The sequence below is a fragment of the Podarcis erhardii genome (genome assembly GCF_964252035.2).
Source record: "Podarcis erhardii genome assembly, chromosome: 11".
Classification (NCBI taxonomy): domain Eukaryota; kingdom Metazoa; phylum Chordata; class Lepidosauria; order Squamata; family Lacertidae; genus Podarcis; species Podarcis erhardii.
Window position 1 is genome coordinate 42,110,394 of NC_138501.1, and position 27,150 is coordinate 42,137,543.

General features: G+C 45.8%; 1 protein-coding gene across 6 annotated transcripts in view; it reads left to right on the plus strand.

The window, feature by feature from the left end:
* Nucleotides 1-27,150, plus strand: part of PDZD2 (PDZ domain containing 2) — a 248,605-nt gene that overhangs the window by 152,313 nt on the left and 69,142 nt on the right. For all 6 annotated transcript variants that reach the window (XM_081881317.1, XM_081881320.1, XM_081881318.1 and 3 more), the window contains 4 exons: nt 8,424-8,868; nt 21,244-21,386; nt 23,089-23,221; nt 26,308-26,484. In XM_081881317.1, the coding sequence (XP_081737443.1) occupies nt 8,424-8,868; nt 21,244-21,386; nt 23,089-23,221; nt 26,308-26,484 (898 nt within the window). The remainder of the gene's footprint in view (nt 1-8,423; nt 8,869-21,243; nt 21,387-23,088; nt 23,222-26,307; nt 26,485-27,150) is intronic.

Below are 27,150 nucleotides of genomic sequence, written 5' to 3' on the forward strand. Positions count from 1 at the left end.
CCTGGGCAAGCGGGCGGCGCCGGAAAGGGAGCCAGCGATCAACCACACATTCGCTCCATAAGACGCACAGACATTTCCCCTTACTTTTTAGGAGGAAAAAAGTGCATCTTATGGAGCGACAAATACGGCACTTCACTTTGCCCAGCTGCCCTGTAAGCAAAGTCTTTTTTAATAGTGTTAAATACGTCTGTAGAAGGGGCAGGAGATCTAGGGATCAGGGCTTCTACTTTCCCCAGAACAGCAATGCACCTGATCCTAGAAGCAGCTTGACTCATCACCTGAAAACATAAGGAGATAAGAACATTAGAAGAGCCTTGCTGGATCAACCCAGAGGCCTATCTAGTATAGCACCTTGTTCTCACAGTGGTAAACCAGATGTCCATGGCAAGCCCACAAACAGGGCCTGAACACAACAGCCCTCTCACCTTCTGTGGTCTCCAGAAACTGGCATACCGCCTCCGAGAGTGGCTACTAGCCAAAATGCCTCTAGAGTTTTAAGCTTGGAGGAGTCGCTTGCGAAATATTGGGTTGTGTGTTCATTGCGGTCAATATAACATGACGGAACAAGCCTGTATCTTTTGTTCTCCACTACTCTTCTCTAAATGCGAAAAGAAATTGGATGTTGAGAGTAAAAACATGGTGGGTAATGGGAATTTACTTCACAGCCACAGGCAAGTTCCAGAGGAGCAGCTGTTTTAGCCTATTGTGGCAAGAACAACAAGGAGTTCTGTGACACCTTTGAGGCTTAACAGTTTTGTTGTAGCCTAAGCTTTCACGGATTAGAACCCACTTCCTTGTGTACCTGATGAAATGTACTCTGACTATTTAATGAAAGCTCATGGCGCAATACGGTTGCTAGTCTTGGAGGTGCCATGAAACCCTTTAAGCTATTGGACTGTTGCAGATTTCAGGGATGTGGCGTAACCTCTTTGCTGTGAGAAATCGGAGGAAACAATGGGAAGGAGAAATGTTAGCAGATTTGTCACCCGCAAAATACCTTTGGGAGACAGACATGAGTTTCTCCTTCTCTCACCCAGCTGCCAGGAAAGATACTGTCCATGCTTGCTGTAGTTATGTTCTGCCACATAACACCAAACCCCAGCCTTGCAGAACACCGTGCTGTTCTCCTGTGTCCCCATTGCTGCATACTCTCTAACAAGGGTGGGGAACCTGGGACTACAGCTCCCATCATCTCTGATCATGGGCTGTGCTGGCTGGAGCTGATGGGAGCTGTAGCCCAGAAATAACTAAAGAGCCAAAGTTTCTCATTCCATGATCTGTACCAATGCTGTGAGGCTATGCAAAGTAATCCCCTACCTTGTACACAGCTCCATTCAGCTGGTTCACAGTTACAGTTATTTGGTGGTGTACGATAAACCAATTCAGGGCCTGCCCAATTCATTTTGCTGCCTGAGGCAGAGGTCATCCCCTCTCATTCATGTCCTGAAGCTAACCGAACTGGCAGTTGACTCCTACTTCTACCCAGTCCTTCACTTAAGGACTGGGGGCTAGTTTAGAGGGGGGGGGCACAGAACAGGTCACGTCACTCACATGGTTCTATCTTCCAGCATTTTGTAGCCACTTTAGGCAGCCGCCTCACTCTGCCTAATGCTTGGGCCGGCCCTGCATCCTGAAAGGCATGCACAAATGTGATCGAAACAGGGCAAGAGAGAGGGAAGAGAAATACTGTATGCCCCTGTGCCTTCTCTAAATTGCAGACTGGATAAGATCCTCAGTTGAAAGCACTGTGGAAGAAGGCACACATCTTCCCCCCTCCTTTTCTTTTATAAGCGAGTTGGGGGTCACTTAGACGGGGGAGAGGGCAAGGGAAGAAAGGGGTTGATCGTCCTTGCCCAAAGTGCCACTTCCCTGATCTTTCTGACAGCTGCACAGGGCTGCTAATTATTACATTTTAATTAGTCTCCCAGGCCCCATCTAGTTGGCCCCTTACTACAGCTAACTTTCAGCAGCTTTTACAATTTCTCTCTCTGAGAAGATGTAGAGACATGGGAATTGGAATTACCTGAGGGGCTAGGATTCTTCAATTCTCGGTGAAGTCTCGGAACTGCCTTTTCCATAGCTTGATGCGGGTGGGGGCATTTCAAATCAAAAACTGATTTGGGGTTTGCAGAGTAGATCAGTGTCTGCTGTGGAGATGCGGTTGTTTTAATTGGAGGGGTGTGGAGTGCAGTTTACAGGTTTGTGATGCCTTTTTCTAGTTTCCAGCCTTATGGCAACTGAAAGAGGAGGCAAGAATTTATTACATTAAATGACTAATTAAACCACTTAGCTGCCTGACAACTAAAATTACTATTTGAAGCCACCCTGAAAGCCTTCAATTAAATGAGTACAGCTGAGAGATGTGCGACAGTGGCAGTCTGGACTGTGCAGTGATTTTTTCAAGGGAACGGGGAGGGTTGGCTGAGTCGAACTGATTGATGTTCGCGTTGTGGCACAATGCCCCCAAACGGGAGCTTAATATAACTTTTTTGCCTTCTGAATGTGTCCCAGTTTGTCTGATGAGATCTTCCTTTCAGGGCTTGATCTTCAGAGGCCTTATGTTAACTGTAGTGCCATGGGTGGGAGACAGTTGTCCTCATTAATAAACCAAACTGTGCGCTACCATCACAATGGGCTAAGAGTTGAGTTGAAGATGCCAAGGAGTGTGACTGATCAAGGAGGTGAGGATCTTTCTTGCCAAGGCTGACTCTCTCTGCTGAAAAATAACTCCTTGATAGGGTGGGCCTGTGTCTGATTTTATGGAGGGGAGTCCTCTGTTTGAAGGAGTCCTTTGAATGACTCTCTGTTCTGAATGCAGGTTAAAGTTACAGAATCATAAGCAGGGAGAGGTGAGTTGTATTGTATTTCTATTTAAATTATAGCAATCATTTGTTAGTTTCTACGTATGCGTATAAATTTTACGCACATCTGTTCCCTCTTTTGATGATGCAAGAGGAATTTATCAGCATTCTGTCTACTTCGTGCTGATTTGGGGAGTTCCCAAAATGTTTTATTTCTTTACTTCTGCAAACTGGGGGATTCCGCTGAGCCTGTTGATTCCTCCATCTTGTGCGCAGGCAGTGCCGTTCTGGCTGCATAACCAACAACATTCATATCAGGAGCATCATTAATAAAGGGAATGGTACAAATAGTCTGATGTACCATAACAGAAACCTCCCTTTCTGATTGCACATGTCAGTGCATTTCTTTCAATCCTCCATAGCCTATAAAATTGCACTAAGGCAGAGGTGCCACCTTCTTTAGAGGATTGAGGGGGCCTGTGTTGATGCTGCGTGATGTCATACAATGCCCTGACATCACGCACATGATGCCATATGACACTCTGAAATTGCACAACGCCGCAAGGAGCCGGGGTGGAGCCGAATGCCCCCTGAATATTGAGGGGACTCAGCTGCCTGATGTCCTAAGCGATCCAGGGGTGGAATGGAGGAGAGGCAGTAATAGCCTTGCATTGTACTGTACAATAATTGCTTTGCGAAGCACATTCTAGCCCAATGTGTCACTGAAGTTTTGATGGGACCTGGTGCATGGGATTGAAACGCAAGCCCTATGACACAAGCGGTGTGAAGGGACACCGGAGAATTAATTACATGCCTGCCATTTTCTTTTTACAGTTCTCTGGGGCAAAATTACTTGGGTCTGCCATTATGTCCCTCCCTCCACCCTTTGCAAAACACCCACAGGGGAAGGATGGGTGTCATCAAACACCCAGAATTTTTTTTCTTGTTTCACCACCCTACTTTCGACGAAAGTGCGTGTAGATTGTATCAGCCAAGGGATGGTGTTGGATGCATATAAGGACAGCTTCCAAGGGGGTGGGCGGTGCTGTTTTTGGAACTGAGCTCAGGGCCCGCTCTCCCTCCCTGCAGGGATACTTCAGTAAATGCAGAGTTTGAATATCATGTTTGATCTGTGTTTCCAGTCAGCGCCATACATGGCTGTCCAATACTCCATGCTATTCCGAGCCAGTTGCTTCATGTTGCACCATGAATTAGATGGCTTGCATAGCTCTCCTAGGATACCACAATACAGAAACGCTCTGGGTAGCAGAGCCTCAAATATGGTCATCTTGCCTCCCTAAAGCCCAGCCAGAGGGTGCTGGATGTGAACTCTGCATTTGCTGCATCTGATGTGGTTTGGAGCTGTGCGTGGGTGGAAGGAGCAGAAGAAGCAGCAGAATACCCCTCAGGCCGATTATCCTGCCTTACCTGAAATATGACAGAGCTAACGTGCTTACTAATAGTGGGATGAAGGATGAGCTCAGAGTATGACTCTCCTTGCAGTCACAGGGCACCATCTGTATGCTTTGTTCAAGCTCAAGGGCCATTACTGATGATGTCATGGTGAGGAGGTGATCTGGGCTGTCCACAGCCCCCTTAAGGGAGAGGTAGGTGAAAGGTAGACCGGTTGAACTCTGGGTGATCACAGTAGATCACCGAGGTCCCAGTTGTTTGACAAGACCAATGAGTCTCCCCCGCAAATTAAACTGAAGAAAGATGGGGGCGGGGAGAACAGAAACCAGAAATGGATTTGTGGGTGAAAAGACTAGCAGACACAAGTGCATTAGGGCAAGCAGGGGAACTGTCCCTCCAACCTATAGTCAACACACACACACACACACACACACACACACACGAGACTATCTTTGTGCTTACTTTCATCCAGTCCAGGGCTTCTCATGGCCTATCTTAGGGCTGGGGTGAAAGATATAAATCCATCTATATGGTGTGATGCTACATGGACAAGTTTAGTCCCAGAGTAGTTCCAAATTAGAGGTCAAGGGAGTAGGATGGATTCATCTATGCCTCTTGCCCTCCCTCCTCTCCTGCTTCAGCTGTTTCCCCTGCTTCCGGACTTCTCTCTGCCACAGACTCTCCCAGCTCACTAAGTCTTGTTCCCTCTTCAGCTTCCAACAATTCCTCTCCCCAGTCTTCTCCCTCAATTCCCTCTTTGTTGCCCCACCACCAATCCCTGGGCACTGAGCCTTCTTCCCCTGGGGGTTCCCCAGCAGGTTCCTTCCACCATTCCTCTACAGCCAACCCGTCCATGACATTGAGCAGGCTAAGCCCTCATTGGTTGGTTTGGGGTTTCCCCTCTCTCTTTGGGTTGGGGCTGAAGGCTACATGTGCCCAATCCCATCGCAGCTACATTCAGAGAACCACCTGAGTACTGTTGAAATACTGTACTAATGAGACCAACTGCAGAAATGTGAGAGAATCTGTGGTATAATGATTTAGCATAGTGACTCAGAAGTACTAAGAACTGGTTGGTTAAGTGGAATCAGTTACCAGCTTCTTAATGTCAAGGATTTTAATTGAATCCACCCATCGCCAACTGAAGTGAATATTCCAGTTCTACAGCAGTGATTGCAGTTTCTGTTTTCAATATCTCAGCTCAACTGAAATCTGGTTAGCAATAATATTTCATTTCTTCCCCACCCCCAAAAACAAAAACAAAAAAAAAGCCCGCCTTGAAATATGAAAGCTGCACTGAAAAATAAATAGCTTTCCATGAGAGCCCGGGGCTTCCAAGTTAATAATGAGAGGAACATATACAGAGTGAACCGCGTAGCAAATTCCCGTATAACCCCAACTGAAATCCTTATGGTATTTGGATTTCAAACATTGAAAAATAAAACACAAAACCCTCTGAATACTCTGAGGCCAGATTCATTGAAAGCTTGGCTGGTTTCAAGCTCTTTACAAGCTGCCAAAAGTGGGGTTTGGGGTCCTGTTTGGCTTCCTGGCTGCCAGAACGGAACAGAGACTTGATTGAATCCAGCCGCTGTTTGCATGACGCTGCGGCATCCAGTCTCAGCCGCTGCGCTGAGAGTTGGGTGCGTGGAACTCCGTCTCTTGCCTCGACCAGGCGGGAAAAGTCAATGGGATGCGAAGGGGCACCTGAAAGCAGTGTGGAGAAGCATCCTTCTCCTGGAGGTTAATAGTCACAATGGGGTTTCACCTGCGCCGCTGCAGGCTGGATGTCTCAGAATGCAGGTTGCTGGGGATTTCAGGTGAGCAGAGTGATGTTCCTCTCAGGGTGGTTGCACAAGACTGGGTCTTTTCTGCAGTGGCACCCCGCTTGTGGAACGCTCTCCCCAGGGAGACATGCCTGGCACCTTCATTGCATATCTTTTGGTGCCAGGCAAAATCATTCCTCTTCTCCCAGGCTTTTGGCTAATTAAACAATCTATGGTCTATTGGACGTGGGTGGCACTGTGGGTTAAACCACAGAGCCTAGGACTTGCCGATCAGAAGGTCGGCGGTTTGAATCCCGGCGACGGGGTGAGTTCCCGTTGCTCGGTCCCTGCTTCTGCCAACCTAGCAGTTTGAAAGCACATCAGAGTGCAAGTAGATAAATAGGTACCGCTCCGGTGGGAAGGTAAACAGCGTTTCCATGCACTGCTCTGGTTCGCCAGAAGCAGCTTAGTCTTGCTGGCCACATGACCCAGAAGCTGTACGCCGGCTTCCTCAGCCAATAAAGCGAGATGAGCACTGCAACCCCAGAGTCGGCCACGACTGGACCTAATGAACCTTTACCTTATGGTCTATTTAACTGTATGTTTTTTTTGAGGGGGGGAGCATTGTTTTTGCTTGTAGCTGTCTTATGTATTTTTATATTCTCAACTGACCTGTGATCCTCAGGTGCAGGGCAGTATAGAAAGTAGATAGATGATAGATAGATAGATAGATAGATAGATAGATGATAGATAGATAGATAGATAGATAGACAGATAGATAGATAGATAGATACATTTTATATATGGCTTGATTTGTAAGAAAAACAAACAAACATCATTTTAGTGGAGGAACCATAGTTCTGGGCTGGAATGCCTGCTTTGGATGTATAAAGTTACAAGTTTCAATTTCTCAAGGGGGAACAATCAATCCCTCTTCCCAGGGAACTCTGGGAACTGAAGTTCTATCAGCAGAATAGGAGGCCTCCTAACAACTTTCAGCACTACAGTTCCCAGGATTCTTTGGGTGAAGTCGTATCTATTTAAAGTGGTATGGTACTGCTTTAAATATATAGTGCAGTTGGGGCCTGGAACACAGCTTTGCATGTTCCTATTGCTTTAGCACTGCAACTAGCAGGGGTGGGAAACTATGGATTCTCCATATTGTTGAACTACAACTCCTATCAGCCTTGACCATGCTTGCTGAGGCTGATGGGAGTTGTAGTTCCCCATGCCTGGTGCTTAGGCTCTTCACAAGGGCCATACCACCCATTCTCTTTCAACACCTTGGCTTCCTCCTGCCTGTTAAGATCTGCTGGGATTTTCTTTGCCTGAAGTGATACAGCTTCGGTCCTACTTAATGCTGTTCAGGGGTTCTCATTTGTTCCGTAGTGTCAACATGTTTAAATCTTTCAGAGAAATTGATTGCATGCAGGAGCACGTCTCTGATGTTATTCACAGAACTCTTAAAACCTGGATTACCATGGGCTGAGCAAATGGAATGTGCAGACTGGGGAGTCTACAGGTAGCCAGAGAATTCAACATTTTACACAAGCCTCAGGTTCTCTGAGCAGATAAGCCCCGTTATAGGAACCTTCTTCCCCAATTAGGCAAATAAGTCTTAGAAATTATATTTAGATTTTGCACAACACTTTCCCTAAGAGCTCAAAGTGCTTCACAAACATTAGCTTTGCAAACCTTATAACAACCCTGTAAAATAGGCCTGTATTATTACTATCTCATTTTATTGACGAAGCAGCTGAGGCGATAAGACAGAAAAGCATTATGATAAACCAATTGGCACCCGGGCATCTAATGACTGGAGGTGAGATTTAATATACAAGCTTCATTGTGCTGTCTTCAAAAAGCGCTGCAGTGTTAGTTTGAGTCCAATGATTTTTGTCTTTCCATCAGATTTACATTCCATGACCATAGAGCATCTCACCCAATGCCATAGAACAGGCATAGGCAAATTCCGGATGTTTGGGACTACAATTCCCATCATCCTTGACCACTTGGTCCTGTTAGCTAGGGATGATGGGAATTGTAGTCCCAAACATCTGGAGGGCCGGAGTTTGCCTATGCCTGCCATAGAACATTACGGTACGTATGTTAGTAGCTGTTTTCCAATATTGTGTAAATATATTTTTAGCTGCAGATGTGGAAAGGGTTAGTTGGTCCTTAAGCAGTAAATTATTATGGTCATCTATAAACAGATTTAATAAAGCAGGCTTGGGTCAGGTTGTATCATCTTGTCTTGTAACAGAAGAGACTTCTTCAAAGACCATTTCCCAAAATAATTGCACAGGCTTACATTCTCACCACATAAGGAAATATGAACCTCTGTTGACATTCCCTCCAACATAAAGGACTTTGATGAGAGCTTAACACACAGCATTTTGCAACGGAGTGTTTTTAATGCATGCATCTCCTTCATTTCTTGCAGCTACCTTGCTGACCAGTGCTGGAATGGCGGCTTCATCTACCTGATCATGTTGCGTCGCATCAAGCGCAAGGCCCCTCTTCCTCCGTCAAACGGCAACAACAGCAACAGCAGCAGCAACGAACCCAAAGCCCGGCCTACCTCGGAGCCCAGCGGGAAGACAGCCCAAAATGGCAAAAGGACTAGAAAGTTTGGCGTCATCACCAGAACTCCTCCTGGGGGCAAGGAAAGCAAAGGCAACAAAAGCGGCAAAGGCAGGACTGAGCAGGGAAACGGACATTGCACCCTTATGGAAATGGATGGGTTGCACCCCGAGGCATCCAGCACAGAAAGCAAACTGGAGGAACGACTTCAAAAAGCTGACTCACCGTTTCCAGCAGGGCAATACCGCTCCCGCCTTTCAGACGGAGGGATTCTAGACCTAACCTCAAGTGAACTGTCGCTGCAGGTAAAGAATTTTTTTATTCCCCATTTTTATTGCTGCTGGTGTCGCCTTAATTGAAACAAACCAACCAGAAGCATAGGTGGTTCAATAACAAAGCACTTTCCATTGGAATTATGGTTCAGGTAGATTGTCTACAGAGCACAAAGCTTACGTTGTGACCTTCTTCCCTTCTGTCTCTTCTATTATTATTATTATTTATTATATGTGTATACCACCATATACCTGTAGATCTCAGGGCGCTTCACAGCATGAAATTACAGTACGTACAGCCGTACCTTGGTTCTTGAACAGAATCCGTTCCGGAAGTCCATTTGACTTTCGAAAACCAAGGGGCGGCTTCCAGTTGGCTGCAGGAGCTTCTTGCACTCAATTGGAAGCCATGTCAGACATTCGGCTTCCAAGAAAAGTTCACAAACCGGAACACTTGCTTCTGGGTTTGCAGCGTTTGGGAGCCAAAATGTTCGAGTCACAAGGTGTTCGAGAACCAAGGTATGACTGTATAAAGAAAACACAACATACATAATAAAAATAAGAACAATAACAAACCAATAAATCCCCCTCCCACAACATATTTAAAAGGGCATTGGATGTTAATCATCCAAAGGCTTAGTTAAAGAGGAAAGCCTTTTCCTGTCACCTAAAATATGTATACTCGGGATGCGGGTGGCGCTGTGGGTAAAACCTCAGTGCCTAGGACTTGCTGATCGTAAGGTCGGCGGTTCGAATCCCTGCGGCGGGGTGAGCTCCCGTCGTTCGGTCCCAGCTCTTGCCCACGTAGCAGTTCGAAAGCACCCCTAAGTGCAAGTAGATAAATAGGTAACGCTTTATAGCAGGAAGGTAAATGGCGTTTCCATGTGCGGCACTGGTGCTGGCTCGCCAGTTGCAGCTTCGTCACGCTGGCCACGTGACCCAGAAGTGTTTTCGGACGGCGCTGGCTCCCGGCCTCTTGAGCGAGATGAGCGCGCAACCCTAGAGTCGCTCACGACTGGCCCGTGCGGGCAGGGGTACCTTTACCTTTACCTTTAAAATATGTATAATGAAGGCAACAGCATTCCACAAGCAGAGAGCCACTGCAGAAAATGCCCCTACTTGTGTGGCCATCCTCCGGACTTTTCATGGACTTTTCACCCTCAGAGGGTCCAGGTAGTTTCATATGGAGAGAGGTGGTCATTGAGGCATTGCGGTCCATAACTAGACATTAACTTCAGAAGGTGGGCAACCCGAGGCCAAGTGTGGTCCCTGGCTGAAATTTATGCAGCCCTTTGCAAGGAATCGGTATCCCAGCAACAACAACCACCCCATGTGAAGGCATGTGAAAGCAGCGATGGGGAACTTCAAGCCTAGAGGCCATATGCAGTCATCTGTGCCTCTCTTTTTTGGTCCTTGGGACCCTGCCCAGCCCACACCCCTTTCCTACAGGTCAGGGGGTCAGCATAGGCTGCAGTCCCCTACGCCTCTACCTTGTAGAGATCAGAAATACTGATGTAGTTGCTCCACATTCCCTCAATTAGAGCTATCTGGACCTGCCCGGCTTTTTATTGGAGTTCTGACTTCAAACTGTTTCCCCCATTATTTCGTTCCCTCAATGAAAGCAAGCGGAGTTTATTTGTTTTCCATGCATAACAGGAGAGGGGGAACCTGCTGGGGACATGAAGCCTGGCGAGTCTGGATGATTAAAGGGCTGCCGAATGCAGAGGCACGAAATAGGCCTTGCAGATGATGAGCTGAAAAACTCGTGCTATTGCTGCCTGCGAACAGAAATGAGCTCCAGGGAACTATCTATATCAGCAGCCTAGCTGCTGACATAATTTCCTTGGCAAAGTCTTTAAACATTCTATCAAGCCATTGCAAGCACCTGAACTAATGCAATCACCCTTTGTTTTTAAGAGTCATTTGGAAGCACCACCAGCTGCATTGAGCTTTTTTTTTTTTTTAAAAAAAAAGACCCCCCCCCCCCGGGCTCATACAACATCTTAGTCCTGAAACCTTTCTTAATGTTAAATCCTAAGCCCTGGATTCTGTGAAGTATACTAAAGAGAGATAAACACACCTGAATATTGACATCAAGGATGTGGGTGACCAGTGGCTCTGCAGTTGTTGGACAACAACTCCCACCACCCCAGATCATGCCATGTGGGCTCATTGGAGTTGGAATCCAACAATGTCTATAGGGCGCCCCCATCTCTGATCTTTAGAATACCATTTGTATCCTCCAAGTTGCTCAGGGAGTTCTCCCTTCCTTTTTTTAACCCTCTCTTTGGCCCTGGGAGATACCGTGATTGGCCCAAGATTACCAGGAGGACTTGGTGGCTGCGTGGGAGTCAAACTCAGCTCTCTGAAGTCCCGGGCTGAATCTTGGCTCAGCACTTGGTTCAACACATTGGCTCCATAATTTATTTATTTTATGGTACTTTAACTACCTTCCTACCCCACCTTGAATTTTTTTCTTGGCTCTGTGGTGTGAGAGGAAATATGAACTGCCATTGACGCCCACCTGCAAAAGACAACTTCACTGCCTCTTTCTTGAATGCCTGGATAGCTTGATTAGAGTGTGGTCCTGATAATGCAATGGATGTAGTTTCGATCCCCGTATGGGACACCTGCATATTCCTCAGGGTCCCTTCCAGTTCTACAATTCTATGATTCTATGAAGTAGGATCTTAAAATGTGAGGCAGCCTTCTCTAATGAAGTCACCTTCCACGTGCTCGAAAGAATCAAGCTGCTCACATGATGTCTGCAAGGGTAGAAGAGTACAAAAACACCCAATCTGTGCCACTCGCTTCTGAGTGTGCTTGAATGATGCACACTTACTGTATTCACACCTTAATTTTATAGGTTGTGCACTTCAATTGTCTTAAGTACGCGCCTAAGAATGTATTGTGTGAACTGGCCCTTACTCTTTACTGATGGAAGATTGCCCAGAGATTTGACAGTAGAGACTTTGCAACTTGTTCTAGTGTGGTGTAGCGGTTAAGAGCGACAGACTCATAACCTGGTGAACTGGGTTCGCTTCCCCGCTCCTCCACATGAGCTGCTGGGTGACCTTGGGCTAGTCACACTTCTTTGAAGTCTCTCAGCCCCACTCACCTCATCAAATCCAAACTCTCCTCCTCCTCCTCCTCCTCCTCCTCCTCCTCCTCCTCCTCCTCGTCTTCTTCCTCTAGTGGTCTCTCTTTCATGCCATTATACTTGCTTGTAGTAATTTTAACACTAAGGTATTATGATCAAAGCCCCCTTCTGTTGTTTAGTGCTCAGGGTTCAATCCACAAAAATGTGTTGAAATAGTACACCGTTGCATTAAGGAATTTATTTTAACACCAGTTTTAGAAAAATATAGGGGATCAATAAAAGGGAAGAAAGAGAAATGGAAGCTTTCCTGGGTTTGTGTGTTCTTTAATAGTCTATTTTCTTTCCCCAAGGATTCAAAACTGTCATATTTTGGCTGTGATGGATTAATTTTCTTATTCCTAAATGCTGGAATGACTGACTGACAGTTTGATCCTGGACGTCTTAGAAACCCATTTAAAGGCTGAATTCACACATGAACACAGTTCACCAGATAATTGCAGATGCACCCGATTAACCTGAAGATTTGAAACGGCGCAATTATTTATCACCTAATCCACTTTCACAGATCATTGCCTCTTTATCGTGTGAGGAAATTGCCCGCCATGGGGAACCAACTGGGAGTCTACAGGCTTATTAGGTGTTTGTATTATTGGTGCCCCCGATGAACTGTGAAGATATTTCACACCCACGTTTCCCAGCTTAGTTCTGAAATCAAGCCTAGAGGAAACTACGGACATTGTGTTAAGCAGAGTTGCTTCTATGATAAATAGAAATATCCTGCTCTTGATCTGCAGAGCAGCTCACATATGGCTCCCAGATGGCTTCCCATCCAGGTTGCTTAAAAGGCCAGGCCTCCTTAGCTTCAGTAGTACAATGGCACCATGTGCCTGCAGGCCATCCTCTGTTACATATATGCAAGGAGGAGAACAGCTCTTTCCTGTGCACCTGGTAGGGAAAGCCTAACCATGAAGCAACAACATGAAAGGGATGGCCCATAGCTCAGTGGTGATGCTTTCCATGCCATGTTGTTTAGTCGTTTAGTCGTGTCCGACTCTTCGTGACCCCATGGACCAGAGCACGCCAGGCACTCCTGTCTTCCACTGCCTCCCGCAGTTTGGTCAGACTCATAGTGGTAGCTTCGAGAACACTGTCCAACCATCTCGTCCTCTGCCGTCCCCTTCTCCTTGTGCCCTCAATCTTTCCCAACATCAGGGTCTTTTCCAGGGAGTCTTCTCTTCTCATGAGGTGGCCAAAGTATTGGAGCCTCAGCTTCACGATCTGTCCTTCCAGTGAGCACTCAGGGCTGATTTCCTTCAGAATGGAGAGGTTTGATCTTCTTGTAGTCCATGGGACTTTCAAGAGTCTCTTCCAGCACCATAATTCAAAAGCATCAATTCTTCGGCGATCAGTCTTCTTTATGGTCCAGCTCTCACTTCCATACATCACTACTGGGAAAGCCATGGCTTTAACTATACGGACCTTTGTTGGCAAGGTGATGTCTCTGCTTTTTAAGAAGCTATCTAGGTTTGTCATTGCTTTTCTCCCAAGAAGCAGGCATCTTTTAATTTCGTGACTGCTCTCACTATCTGCAGTGATCATGGAGCCCAAGAAAGTAAAATCTCTCACTGCCTCCATTTCTTCCCCTTCTATTTGCCAGGAGGTGATGGGCTCCAGGTCCAATCTTCAGTAGTTCCAGTTGAAGCAGGTGTGGAGAATTTGTGGGCCTTTAGGAGGTACTGAAGTCCAACCTCCACTTTCCTCTGAACAGCAGGTGGGGATCAGAGGTCAAAACACCTGGAAAGCCATAGGCTCCCCATCCCTGAGTTGAAATATCTCAGACAGTGGATTCTGGGAAGCAGTCCTACCTGAGACTGTGGAGAGCTGCTGTCCATCAGAGTAGACTGGACGTAGATGGACCAGTGGTCTGATACTTGGTAAAACAGCTCCATAAAGTAAAAGTAAAGGGACACCTGACCATTAGGTCCAGTCGTGACTGACTCTGGGGTTGCGGTGCTCATCTCGCTTTATTGGCCGAGGGAGCCAGCGTACAGCTTCTGGGTCATGTGGCCAGCATGACTGAGCCGCTTCTGGCAAACCAGAGCAGCTCACGGAAATGCTGTTTACCTTCCCGCAGGAGCGGCACCTATTTATCTACTTGCACTTTGACGTGCTTTTGAACTGCTAGGTTGGCAGGAGCAGGGACTGAGCAATGGGAGCTCACCCCGTTGCGGGGATTTGAACTGCCGACCTTCTGATCGGCAAGTCCTAGGCTCTGTGGTTTAACCCACAGCGCCAGTCCATACAAAACAGTCTCTTTGCGCAGGGATTCCAGAGGGGGCACAATTTTTTCTGCCTTCAGTTTCTATTTTCTTGTGTACTATTAAAAACAACAGCAGCAACTCCAAAACAGGAGCACAATTTTTTTACTTTAGGTGCGAAAATACCTAAGGCTAGTTTGTGGTTGAAAATGTGCAGCTCCTACTAAAAGGAACATATATTAATGTAAAAATAATCAATAAATGCAAGCCTTTAAGAATGTATACTGTAATGCTCAGTGATCCCAGCTTTCTCAGGCCTTCCTCTGCATTTATTTCCTTCTTTTATTAAAAAAAAAAGAAAATCAATTCCTGTTATATTCTATGGTAACAGCTTGCTTCATAATAATCACATTTACTATTTTTTAAAGCACTTTCAGGTAAAAATGAAGACAGGCCTGGCCTGGAGGCTTAAAGTCTAATAACAGTCATTCACTTCAAAGATTATATATACATATATATATATATATATATATATATGCGCTGTAGTTGTCTGGCTTTCTTGTTTCTGGGCTGGAGGGAATTACAGAGCAGCCATATTCAGCAAGGGCAGTTCCAAGAAATTTGCTGCCTGAGGTGAAAAACAAGATGGCCGTCTCCCCTGCTGCAAGTTCAAGAGTCAGCCGCACAGGGAACTACAGTTTGCCTCTGAACTTGGTGATAGGGCAGCATCTACCACTATACCTGAGGGCAGCAAGCTGAGCACATGGGGCAGGCTGCATGTTATAATACACCTCCACCATCTTGCCACAGCTCCTTGTCCCCCATCCTCTGCCACCTTGGGCAACCTCCTCACTCTGGCTAAAGATAGTTCTGGTCCTACATTCAGATTATTGCATCTCATCATAATAAGCCAAGACAAGTCTCGTTCCTCTGCATGCAGCTGCTCCGCTCTTCCATTTGTACAGCCAAGCACACAAGCCAGGAGTCTCTCCAAGCTGGGAAACAATGGTTAGCAGCTTCTGAAGAAGACCCGTTATTAAACCAGCTGTAAACCATAGCTTCATAACCTGCCTTGATTAGAAGGCGATAACCATAGTTTTATCATTTTGGATAAGAAAAATGATCCTGTGAGTTGGCAGTTGTGGTCTAGCACAGCCCAGCTGCTCTGGGCAGTCATACAGCCCCTCGTGACCATCGGAGAGCCAATGTGGTGTAGTGGTTAAGAGCGGTAGACTCGTAATCTGGTGAACCGGGTTCACTTCCCCGGTCCTCCACATGCAGCTGCTGGGTGACCTTGGGCTAGTCACACTTCTTTGAAGTCTCTCAGCCTCACTCACCTCACAGAGTGTTTGTTGTGGGGGAGGAAGAAGGGAAAGGAGAATGTTAGCCGCTTTGAGACTCCTTCGGGTAGTGATAAAGCAGGATATCAAATTCAAACTCTTCTTCTTCTCTTCTCTTCTTCTCTTCTTCTTCTTCACCTTCCTCTGACGGCCACATGGGCCCCTGGGAAGCCTGCCCGTTTGAATAGATCAATCACAGGCAGGCTAGAGTGTGTGGCTTGGCTGGTGGACCTGGGCTGGCTAGTCTTCATTCAGGTCTGGCAGCTACCCATAAATGGGGGTCACGGCTTGGCTGAGCAGCTCAGTTGGAGCTGGATTTCCTTCCCCTTCTGCCCCTTGATTGTATGATGGCAGGAGCAAAGCACTTGCATGTGGGAGCACAGGATTTGTTCATGTCTTGTCTTACTGAGATCTCCTGAATGTGGCCGTTATTGGAACCTGTTGATTTCGCCCTTCCTCCTCTGCAGTGTATAGTACAGTTTTCATGATGTTGTGATGCTGAGCGCTAACTCACTTTCAATAGAAAGCCCCAATTAAATTATTCATTCATTTAAATTATGAACCCACTTTACAAGTTAAGGCATTTTCAAAGTAGCTTACAAAATAATAAGGTAACAAAACAAAGATGCTGCAGAAAACAAAACAATACGTAGGTGAAAGAGCAAATAGAATTTGGTGACTGACATTGTTTTTGACAATGTTTTCTTCAAATTTAAGATAACTGTGCATGGTGTGTGTGTGTGTGTGTGTGTGTGTGTGTGTGTACGAATGCAGTTTTCAAGCCCAAAGGTATTGAATTTCTGATAACAGAATGTTTTTCACGCAGGCTGTGTTTTTACTCAGGAGAACAAATAGCGTTCCTTTTTGTTTTATTAATGATGGAATTTGGTACTTATGAAATCAAGGAGTTTAATGGCACTGCCTTGAGCCAAGAGCGATTCAAGCTTTCCTGCTTAGTCCTGGCCAGACATAACCTCTTAGCAGCTGTATCACAGGCACTTGCAATTCAATCTGTAGATGGGTTCCAAAGATAGATGTATATTTCTGACGGTCAATGCAGTTTCCTGACGTAGGCAGATAACTCCTGGGAGCAGCATGAAATTAACAAATGTTATTCTCACTCGGGGTCTGTTATATAACACAGATAACCCATTTTCACACATAATGAGACAGAAAATGAAATTCTTGCCACTTTGAACACAGTTTAATTGTTTTTGTAGTGTACACACATGGAGATTTACGTTTCTTTTAAATGCAAATTTTAGCTAGATCCCTTTATGATATCCGAAAAGAAGACCTGTTCAGGGAAAAGAAAGTCACATGTAAGAAGAAGTATATACCATAGGGCATGATCTACCTAAAGTTAAGCATTTTAGGGCAACCAGTGGGCATCTGCAACTGCAGTAGTTTGGGAAGAGAGTCTTTCCCAAGCTGATGTCCTGTAGATATTTTTAACTTTGGCCGTAACAGCTGGGGCTGATGGGTGTTGTAGATCAAAACAACTGGAAGGTACCACTTTGTGGAAGTACCAAGCGACAAGAAGGAAGGTGACCACATCTGGGGAGACCAAAGGAGCCATTGCTGATGGAGGGAGAAACAAAAATGAAAGGGATTCCAAGGGTTTGTGGGAAACAGGAACACTTGCATCTATCAATCTACTATCTACCTGTCTACTTCTCTTTGTGTGGCTATTCCCTCCCCCCCACAGGTGGAATAAATGAAGACAACGGACACAGAGTTTTAGGTTAATGGGCGAAAATGGCCACAACTTTATTGATTACAGGAAAGAAGGGTATTGGCTTTAGGCATTGGCCCTAACCGACTATCCGGTCTGACCGGGAAGGGTTAAACACCAACAGGGGGAGCCACCCGAGATGCATATCCCTAGGCGCTCCCCGAGGGGTTACCGCTCGGGGGCGCGCTTTAGGCCCTAGCCTCCGTAGGTTTCGGACGAGGCGTCGCCCCTCGGAGTCCTTTAACAAACTACCCTTCAAGCATTGGGGGAGGTGATGGCGTTCCTCCCCCCCAACCTCATCTGCATGATAATACCCCGGCCAATGCCTACCGCCAAAACCGAGGGAGTTGTGACGATTTGCTACGAGGTAGGCGAAAAAACCAAGTGGCTCACAAAACCAGCCAATTAGCCAAATGGAAAAACTCCTACCAGGCCCCTTGCGGCGACCAGCCGAAGCCCATAGCAAGGTCAGTGGCAAAACCTAAAGGGCGGGTGGGTGGGAAACCGCGTCGTCTCCAGGGAAGAAAGGGGGCGAGCCAGGGGCTGCCCTGAGCTTAAGTGGCCCTACGAAGGCCCACCCCTGCCGCCAGCCGATTGGCTGGCGCCACAGGGTATGCTAATTGGGGGAATCCCTGTCTCCCGCGAGGCTGACGCCAGCCTCGCGAGAGCGAGTGTGGGCGGGGTCGTGATCCCACAACCCCCCCTCCTCCTGAAGATCGGAAGGGGCATTATCTATTATCTGCTATCGATCATGATTTTTTGCTTAAGGCTCAGAATGTTGCCTGCAGTTCTACTTGACCCACTGCAACTATTAAATGTAAGGTGTGTGTTTAACTTGCCCCAAGGTAACAGTGGCCAATGGTGTTTTGTGTTGGCTCTGCCACACACTACTGCTGAATTACCTTGGTACGGTATTGCCTCTAGTTTCCTGAGCCAAGTAGCAGATAGCAGCATCATGCTGGAGAGAAGACCGACAGCCTGGGAGGCCTTTAGGTCTGCCATAACATAGCCTGGGTCTCCTCTCATGGCTCAGTGCAGGACTGTTGCAGACTCCCATTGCCTGTGCCACTTGTAGCGCCATTGCCAAGGTTTAGCCACACTCATAAATGAAGGTGTGCGGTTCTGTTGCTTAAATCACCAGGAAAGATTTGCTCTGGATACACCTTTTGTTTGTTTGTCTCCCAGCAGACTATATCCTAAGTGTAACTTAGATTATGTGACTTTCTTCAGGGGAAGTGCCCTGCATTGGTTTGGCTTGCGTAGGTTCATCAAGATGGGGAACGATGAAGGGTGAAGGTGGTCAGCCTCCTATGATTGTGTGATGGATCTTTCTCTGCTTGAGGTGCTGGAGAGATGCTGCCAGTGTATTAAGAAAGGAAGAAATATATCTGCATTGGATTTAATTGAATAGGTTATATACCTTGCTTAAGGGTTGTATATGGTGTACATCCTGGACTTGATTCGTATGTTAGGAAGTAACCAGTAAAGAAATTTGTTACATACATTACCATTCAGCCTGTTGCACTCTATATGTTGTAACTATTGCATCTGTGTAACAAGGTACGTACAGTGGTACCCAGTGGCGTAGCGTGGGTTGTCAGCACCCGGGGCAAGGTAAGTAATTTGTGCCCCCTAACCCGTGGATTTGCGCCCCCTAACCCTAACCCCCAGATGTTGCGCCCGGTGTGGCCGGCCCCCCCTGCACCCCCCACGCTACGCCACTGGTGGTACCTCGGGTTACATACGCTTCAGGTTACATACACTTCAGGTTACATATACTTCAGGTTACAGACTCCACTAACCCAGAAATATTACCTCGGGTTAAGAACTTTGCTTCAGGATGGGAACAGAAATCATGCTCTGGCGGCGCAGCTGCAGCAGGAGGCCCCATTAGCTAAAGTGGTGCTTCAGGTTAAGAATAGTTTCAAGTTAAGAACGGACCTCCGGAACGAATTAAGTACTTAACCCGAGGTACTACTGTATTGTATTTGTTTTTGCCAGTCAGAGCAGGCAATATTAAGCAAATAGTCTGATCTGATATAAAGCACTCTGTTGTGTCCTTATAAGCGGTGATTCTGTTATTTGTGTTTGATATAACAAAGCGCATGTATATGAAGTGGGGGTAGGGGGTGGGATTGAATAAATGAGTACAGAATGGTAAAATACTGCAGTGCAGTAAGCGCCTGAGTTTCAGTGTATCATGGGAATCCCTTTCTTAAAAAGAAAGAAAGAAAGAAGGAACCTTATAGCACTAGAATAACATCTTCTTCTGCAAACTGTTATGTTCAATTATGGCAAATGCTCCTCTCTTTCACTTAAAACGATGCCTGTCTTAAGTGCTTGGAGCCTACTGTCCTGTCTGCTGAGTGCTGCTGACAAGGAAGACGTGCCAAAAGACAACCATCTCACTCTTACCACAAGCTCTTCACCTTTTGCAGCAAAGTCTCTGCCAAGTACGGGGGCGGGGGGAGTCGCCCTTGTAACCCCCAGATGTCAGCTCGCATCTGAAAATCGAGCTGGATTTTCTACTCAACAGCCTCCTGGTACACCTTGCCTCCAGATAAATTGCCATCACCGTTTCTCTACTTTTATGCAGGGCAAGAGCAAAGAAATACTTGATACCTGGAATCGAAGTGTGCTTGTTTTGTCCCAGTAGATATCAGGCCGGTTAGCCTGAGATCTTGGTGTACAGGAGCCTAAAGGAGCAGGAAGAGTCAGGACATAAACATAGGTACCCAGATATGCTCAAAGTAGTTCATGGTATCGCCTCTTAAGTGAGCAGTTAGAAGTAATATTGCCTGCATACTAAGCAATCTTAAAATCATAGATTCATAGAATTGTAGCATTGGAAGGAGTCCCGAGGGTCATCTAATCAAACGCTCAGCAATGCAGGAATCTCAGCTAAAGCCTCTATGACAGATACCCCCCCCCAAACTCTGCTTAAAACCCTCCAGGGAAGGAGAGTCCACAACCTCCTGAGGGAGTCTGTTCCACTGTCCAACAACTCTTACTGTCAGAAAGTTCTTTCTGATATTTAGTCTGAATTTACTCCCTTGTAATTTGAATCCATACCACTGTTGAACAACTCTTACCAAAAGAAAGTTCTTCCAGAAGTCTTGAGACACACTCCCCCTCCCAAGTTGAAAATTCAGTGAGGGAGCTGTAATATCCCTTGATGAGTTGGTAGGCCCCACCTGCCAATATTTTATAAATTGCCTTTTTTCTTTTTTCTTTTTTGCTCTTTTGGGGCCCTTATTACCATTTTTAAAGTCACTTCTGGGTTCAGCATGGTTGCACATCGATTAGGCACACGTAAATTGGGAGTTGCCTGTACAGTGGTACCTTGGTTTATAAACATAATCCGTTCCAGAGGTCTGGTTGTAAACCAAAACAGGTTGTAACCCAAAGCGTGCTTTCGCCAATGGGGCCTCCCCCCCAAAAAATTTTTTTGGGTTATAATCCCAAAATAATGGGTTGTAATCCAAAAAAAAGGGACATGCACTTCCGGGTTTGATGTGGTTATAATCCAGAACGGTTGTAATCCAAAGTGGTTGCAAACCAAGGTACCACTGTACTTATTTCAGTTAATACAAAATACTTACAGCTGAATATTAACTTGAATATATGCGCTTCCATGATGATTACTGCAAAATGAGACATAACATGGTTGCATTTTGATATTTAGGAGATGGGCATGTGCAAAAACTGAGTGCAAAAACTGCCAAAACAATATGCTTTAACTATGACCTGTAATATCTCAAGCACCCAGGTTTCCTTTGCTGGCAAAGGAGAAGCAAAAGGTCTCTCTGTCTGAGGCCTCTTGCCTTTCCCTTTCCAACAAAACAAAAGCCCAGTTTGCACACGCTGATCTGGTCTGCTAGATCTCTCAGCCAGAGTGAGAAATTTTAAGATGCAGCTGGAAAGTGTCTTCTCCTAAATAAAAATGCAAGAACTCTCTGAAAATTCCTCTCCCAGCGAGAAGGTTGCCGGATATGGAAGATGACCATGATGAAGGGAACAGATGGGCTGGGAATCCAGATCACCGGAGGCCGAGGATCGAAACGTTCTCCTCATGCCATCATTATCGCACGGGTTGAAGAAGGAGGCTCTGCTCACAGGTACAATTTGTTCTGTTGTCACATCATGCACATCTGACTATCCCATCATTTGGGTGTAACACAAAGGTTTAAGTAAATGAAAACAGTGGGCAGCTGCCAAATTAGTTTTTTTATTATTATTATTCCCCGCTTTCCAGCAAGGATTGGCCCCTCAAAGCAACTTAAAATTCAAATCCAAAACAAATGAGAAAAAGTAAAATAATAAATTGATGCTGTTGCAAGAGTTGTTTCCCCACACAGCCACTCCCACCAAATCTCACCACTAAAAACGTTTCTCAAGCCTTCCTCATACCGAAGGTGACCTCTAGAGGCCCCACTAGAGCTCTTCTAGGACACCCATCTAGCTCCCTGCTCTGTCTAGATTCTTTCAAGTCTCATATCAGGGTTTTTAGTTTCTACAGCAGAAGCTGCAACCAACCAAAAATCTTGATATGAGGCTTGATAGAATAAGTCCCTGTAAGATTGTGCTTTGCCCCTGAAGCAACAACCCCAAATAGATTAATCCCTTTGCCATCACCCTTTTGAGGGCATCCTCCTGCCCGTGGTGTGCCTGATGTTAGTAAATAAATTGCCTGGAGCACCCTTGAGTTTCTTGCTGTTCCAGTTCTACCACCAGGAAAATCAGAGATCTCAGAGACTGAAGCAATTTGAACAAGGCTTATTGGGAAATCTGGAAGCCACCAGGGTAGTAAGATATGTGCAACTCACACGTGTTTCAAAAATCTGCGGTAGGTTCCTGAACCTGGAATGTAAACAGCCATATAATTAGATCCCGTCGTCCTTTATGGGATGGCATTTCTTATGCAGGGGGAAGAAAAGGATCCTTGGAGGTTTTTTGGCCTAGCATAAAATGTACATGTTCACCTCATTTTCATGAAGAGTACCTTCATTCAACATCCCTAACCATTGATCATGCTGTCTGGGACGGGTGGGAGTTGGAGTCCAACCCCATCTGGACAGCCACTGGTTCCCCATTCCTGCTTTAGGTTGTTCTTTGTTTCTGAGCTTTTGTCTGGCAACCTTACTGCTGTAGCATGTTATAGGATTCCTTTGCCACAGTGAGAAAGTAGGTCAGGTACACTACACATAAGACTTGGCAGGGTCCATCTCTTGCAAAAGAGGCTGGCAGAAGTCTGCCAGGGTTCCTGCCTGTTCCTACCTGGGGAGATGGATTTGGTGCTGGGCAGTTGTACTACAGGAAAGGAAGCATGCCGAGCTAACTACTCCACAGCAAGTGAGCGAGTTAACTGCTCCACGGAAAATTTAATATTAAAGCTGACCTACTTACCAGTGATATCGTTAGTGTCTATAAAGTGCTCCGAGACGCTCCAGAGAAGGTGTTAAGTAAATGTGGAGTGACTTGAATATTCATTATTAACAAAATGCAGGCGGTGCCTCCTATATTCGACTTGAAACTTCCCCACTGAAAGTAGGAGGATGGGGAAAAGGAAGCGCCAACATTTATTCTTGCTTTCTTTGACTGGGCAAGGGGGGGGGGTGTGGCGACCCATTTTTTTTAATTAAAACAAAACAAAACAAAACACTTTTGCCCAAATGACGTGGTACCTCCTGTTGTTCCTTGAGCAGTAGCATCAGAATATAATGTTCGCCTACAGAATAATAACTTTCTTGACGCTTCAGAACCTAGAAACATTCCCTATGAAACTGAAAAGTCTTTGTTGTCCTTTTCCTCTTTCCTTAGAGATGGTAGACTGAAAGTTGGCGATGAACTGCTCATGATCAATGGCCACTCTTTGGTTGGCCTCTCCCATCAAGATGCTGTCGCTCTTCTTCGGTCGGCCGAAGGCCTTGTGTACCTGGTAGTTGCAAGCAGGGTAGGTAATAGTCCATTAAATGGATTCTGCATGTTTAGGTGTACACAGAAGATCTACTCCTGCAGTACGTGACTGTAGCCACTAGCTTAGATGGCTTTTGAAAAACGGGTGGGAAAATTCAGGACTGACAAAAGAAGGTACATCTTTACCCAGTGAATCAATACTGTAACCTGGGGAATTTGCCATTGCAACAATGAACAATAGCAATTAGCTTAGTTTGTTTTATTAAATTAATGGAGAAGAGGTTTCACAATGGCTATTGGTTGAGCTATATGGGGGTGTTATACATGTTTGAAGTGGCATTGGAACACATTTACTGCTTCCTGAGACATTTGTTTTGGAGGCAGAGAATATTTGTTCAAGCCATTGTCACCCCATGTTATTTGACGGCATGAAACGTTGTAATGGTTAAAATGCAAAATATGCATCTAATCGTTTCCATCAATACATAGAACAATAGGGGAAAACAAATGAATTCATTTTGACCTATTAAAAGCCCAGTTTCTCATATCTTCAGTAGTTCATTGAATAGCATCATATACTCATTCCCCATCAATTTTATTCCTGGTATATTCCTTTAATATACATATTGTGTCATTAAATCCCACCTTCTCACACTTACCTCATTGCCAATCTATATTGCTCAAAAGTGTTGTCAGTATAACTATTTCTAATAGTTCCCAAATCTTTCTATTTGTGTTTCTATTACTTAGCCAGAAAAAATATTTGCCAAATTTTGGAAATCACATGCCATTTAACAAAGTTTAATAGGGATTGCTTTTTAACCCAGTGACCACCTTCCAACGCTTAACTCTTCTCTCATGCTTCCACTACATGCTAGAGTATGTATGAGAAACCTTGAGTGCGGCCCTTGAGACCTCTCTGTCTGGCCTTCTCTATCCAACTTTTCCCAGGCCACCCTCCTTGCTCAGATCACACATTCCTTGGCTGGAATGTGACCATGAATTACAACATTGCTTCTTGCAGCCCATGTCCAAAATTTAAAACCCTGTACCATGAGCAAAAGACACACCTGCCAAGTCCACTGACAAGACTCAAGAGTCGTTAGCTTACGATGACTTCTGCAACGTTTCAGCTGGAGTTATTTAGCATCGGCCAGTTTGGCAGCAGCTTCGCAGTGTATCCCTCACCTTGTCAGTAGAACCATTCAGAATGTGGGTTGATGTGTTTGCATTTGAGATGGGCTGCGTTTCAAGAGCTGGGTTTTGGCCCACACCTTCCCGAAGTCCTTTCTCCAGTCGCGCCACACCAGAATCTCTACAACTGACATGAATTCTCCTAGGAGAAAACCCTGCCAGAATCTGCTTCAGGTGAACTGCAGGTTGTGCTGTGTTCATTTTCAGGAGAGATGTGAAGGGCTGCTTCAGGCATGCACACACTTCACTTGACTAGTCAACTTCGATGCAACTGAATGGGACTTGGCTGCAAAGCAAGCCTTGTGATGGAAGGAAAGTTCTTTCTGCGGCAGCTTCCTCTGACCTGCTTGCTGTCCTCCATATGTTTTGGAATACAGCTGCCATCGTTGGCCATGCTGCCTAGAGCTGATGGGAATTGGTCCGAAACATCTAGAAAGCCCCAGGTTGCGGAAGGCTGGTCTATCGTGTTGGATAGTAATGGCTGCTCCACGCATGTGACTTGCCATTTGATGCTGCCGTCATCAGCTTATGAACATGTTAGTGCGAATTATTCCAGTGAACACATTATGACCTAGTCTCCCCCCCCCTTTTCTTAAAGCAACATGCAAAATGGAACAAAAGAAATGTATACCACAGGCACGTCACATTGATTTCAGCTCTTTTCAAAACTATTGTCTGTTTCCAACCAAGAAATCCAACCTGATTCAGCTCCTTGGTTCACTAGGGCCACATCTGCACCATATGCACTTAACGCTGTATCATACCGCTTTAAGCAGTCATGGCTTCCCCCAAAGAATCATGGGAACTGTAGTTTGCTAAAGGTGTGAGAGTAGTTATCCCTCTCACATAGCTACAATTCTCAGAGTGGAGTAGTACTCTAATCATCCATGGTTTGAGGATAATGGATGAAGCCCACAGTCCTCAGCATGATTTCCTGAGAGTATGCACAACTGAAAGCAGGGAATTCTACAAGCCTACAGTAAGACAAGACAAGAAAGGCTATGAGGGTCATAGAACTGTAGAGCTGGAAGGGACCCTGAGGATCATCTAGTCTAACCCCCTACAATGCAGGAATATGCACCTGTCCCATACGAGGATGGAACCTGCAACCTTGGTGTTATCAGTGCCATGCTCTAACCAACTTTAGCAAAAGCAGGACTTGCCGATCAGAAGGTAGGCGGTTTGAATCGCCATGACGGGGTGAGCTCCCGTTGTTAGGTCCCTGCTTCTGCCAACCTAGCAGTTCAAAAGCATGAAGTGCAAGTAGATAAATAGGTACCGCTCCGGCGGGAAGGTAAACAGCGTTTCCATGCGCTGCTCTGGTTCACCAGAAGCGGCTTAGTCATGCTGGCCACATGACCGGGAAGCTGTACGCCGGCTCCCTCGGCCAGTAAAGCGAGATGAGCGCCGCAACCCCAGAGTTGTCCGTGACTGGACCTAACGGTCAGGGTTCCCCTTTACCTTTTTATACAAACTAAGTTTTAAAATTTATGTATTTCATACATTTATATCCTGCTTAATACCAAAAGAGCTTCAAAGTGCTTTACACACACACACACACACACACACACACACACACACACACACACCATTAAAGAAACAGGAAACCAGGGAGGTAATAGAACCATTGGATGACTAATGTTAAAACAAAAACAAAAACAGAGGTGAACATTTTTGAAGGGTGTTGTGCTCATAGCTATGTTCCTGCATTCATTGCTTGTGTGGATTGTATGATTAGATCACTTCTGGGAGTCTCAAGACAGTTGTCTTCACCATTGTGTACCATCGCAATCTCCCTTTACACCGACCCACAATATATCATGCAATACTAATACATCACTAACTTTGCAGGGTTGTTGTATTAAGCTTGTATGTGCAAGGATGTAATGCCAAATGTTCTTCTTCCTCTCCTCCTCCTCCTCCTCACAGGAAGGGGCGGAAGAGGATTTTCTCAGTTACCCATCTACAAGTTTGCCAGACTTAATCAGCACTTGCTCTGCTCAAGATGCGGCTCCCTGGACTGACAATAAAGAGAACGAAGAGCCGGAGGAGGAGGAGGAGGAGGAGGACAAAGGAAAGACTCTGGTGCCAGAAGTCCTGGAACCCGTAAGTGTGGCTTTGGATATGCTGCTTTGAACATCGCTTGGTTAGCAAATTGACTGCCACCTTCAGCAACTATGGCTACCGCTTTGGAAATGTGTCATGATGCAATAACTTCCCAGTAAGTTAGTCTTATCATCATAACATCAAGATATCAAACCAGGACTGAAATAATAGAATCATAGGGTCATAAGGGAACTAATAATAATAATAATAATAATAATAATAATAATAATAATACATTTATTTATACCCCGCCCTCCCCAGCCATAGCTGGATTCAGAGCGGCTAACACCAGGGACACGGGTGGCGCTGTGGGTTAAACCACAGAGCCTAGGACTTGCCGATCAGAAGGTCGGCAGTTCGAATCCCCGCAATGGGGTGAGCTCCCATTGCTCTGTCCCTGCTCCTGCCAACCTAGCAGTTCGAAAACACGTCAAAGTGCAAGTAGATAAATAGGTACCGCTCCGGCGGGAAGGTAAGCAGCGTTTCCATGCTCTGGTTCATCAGAAGCGGCTTAGTCATGCTGGTCACATGTACGCTGTATGCCAGCTCCCTCGGCCAATAAAGCGAGATGAGCGCCGCAACCCCAGAGTCGGCCACGACTGGACCTAATGGTCAGGGGTCCCTTTACCTTTACCTTGAACACCAGTAAAATTACAATAGAAACGT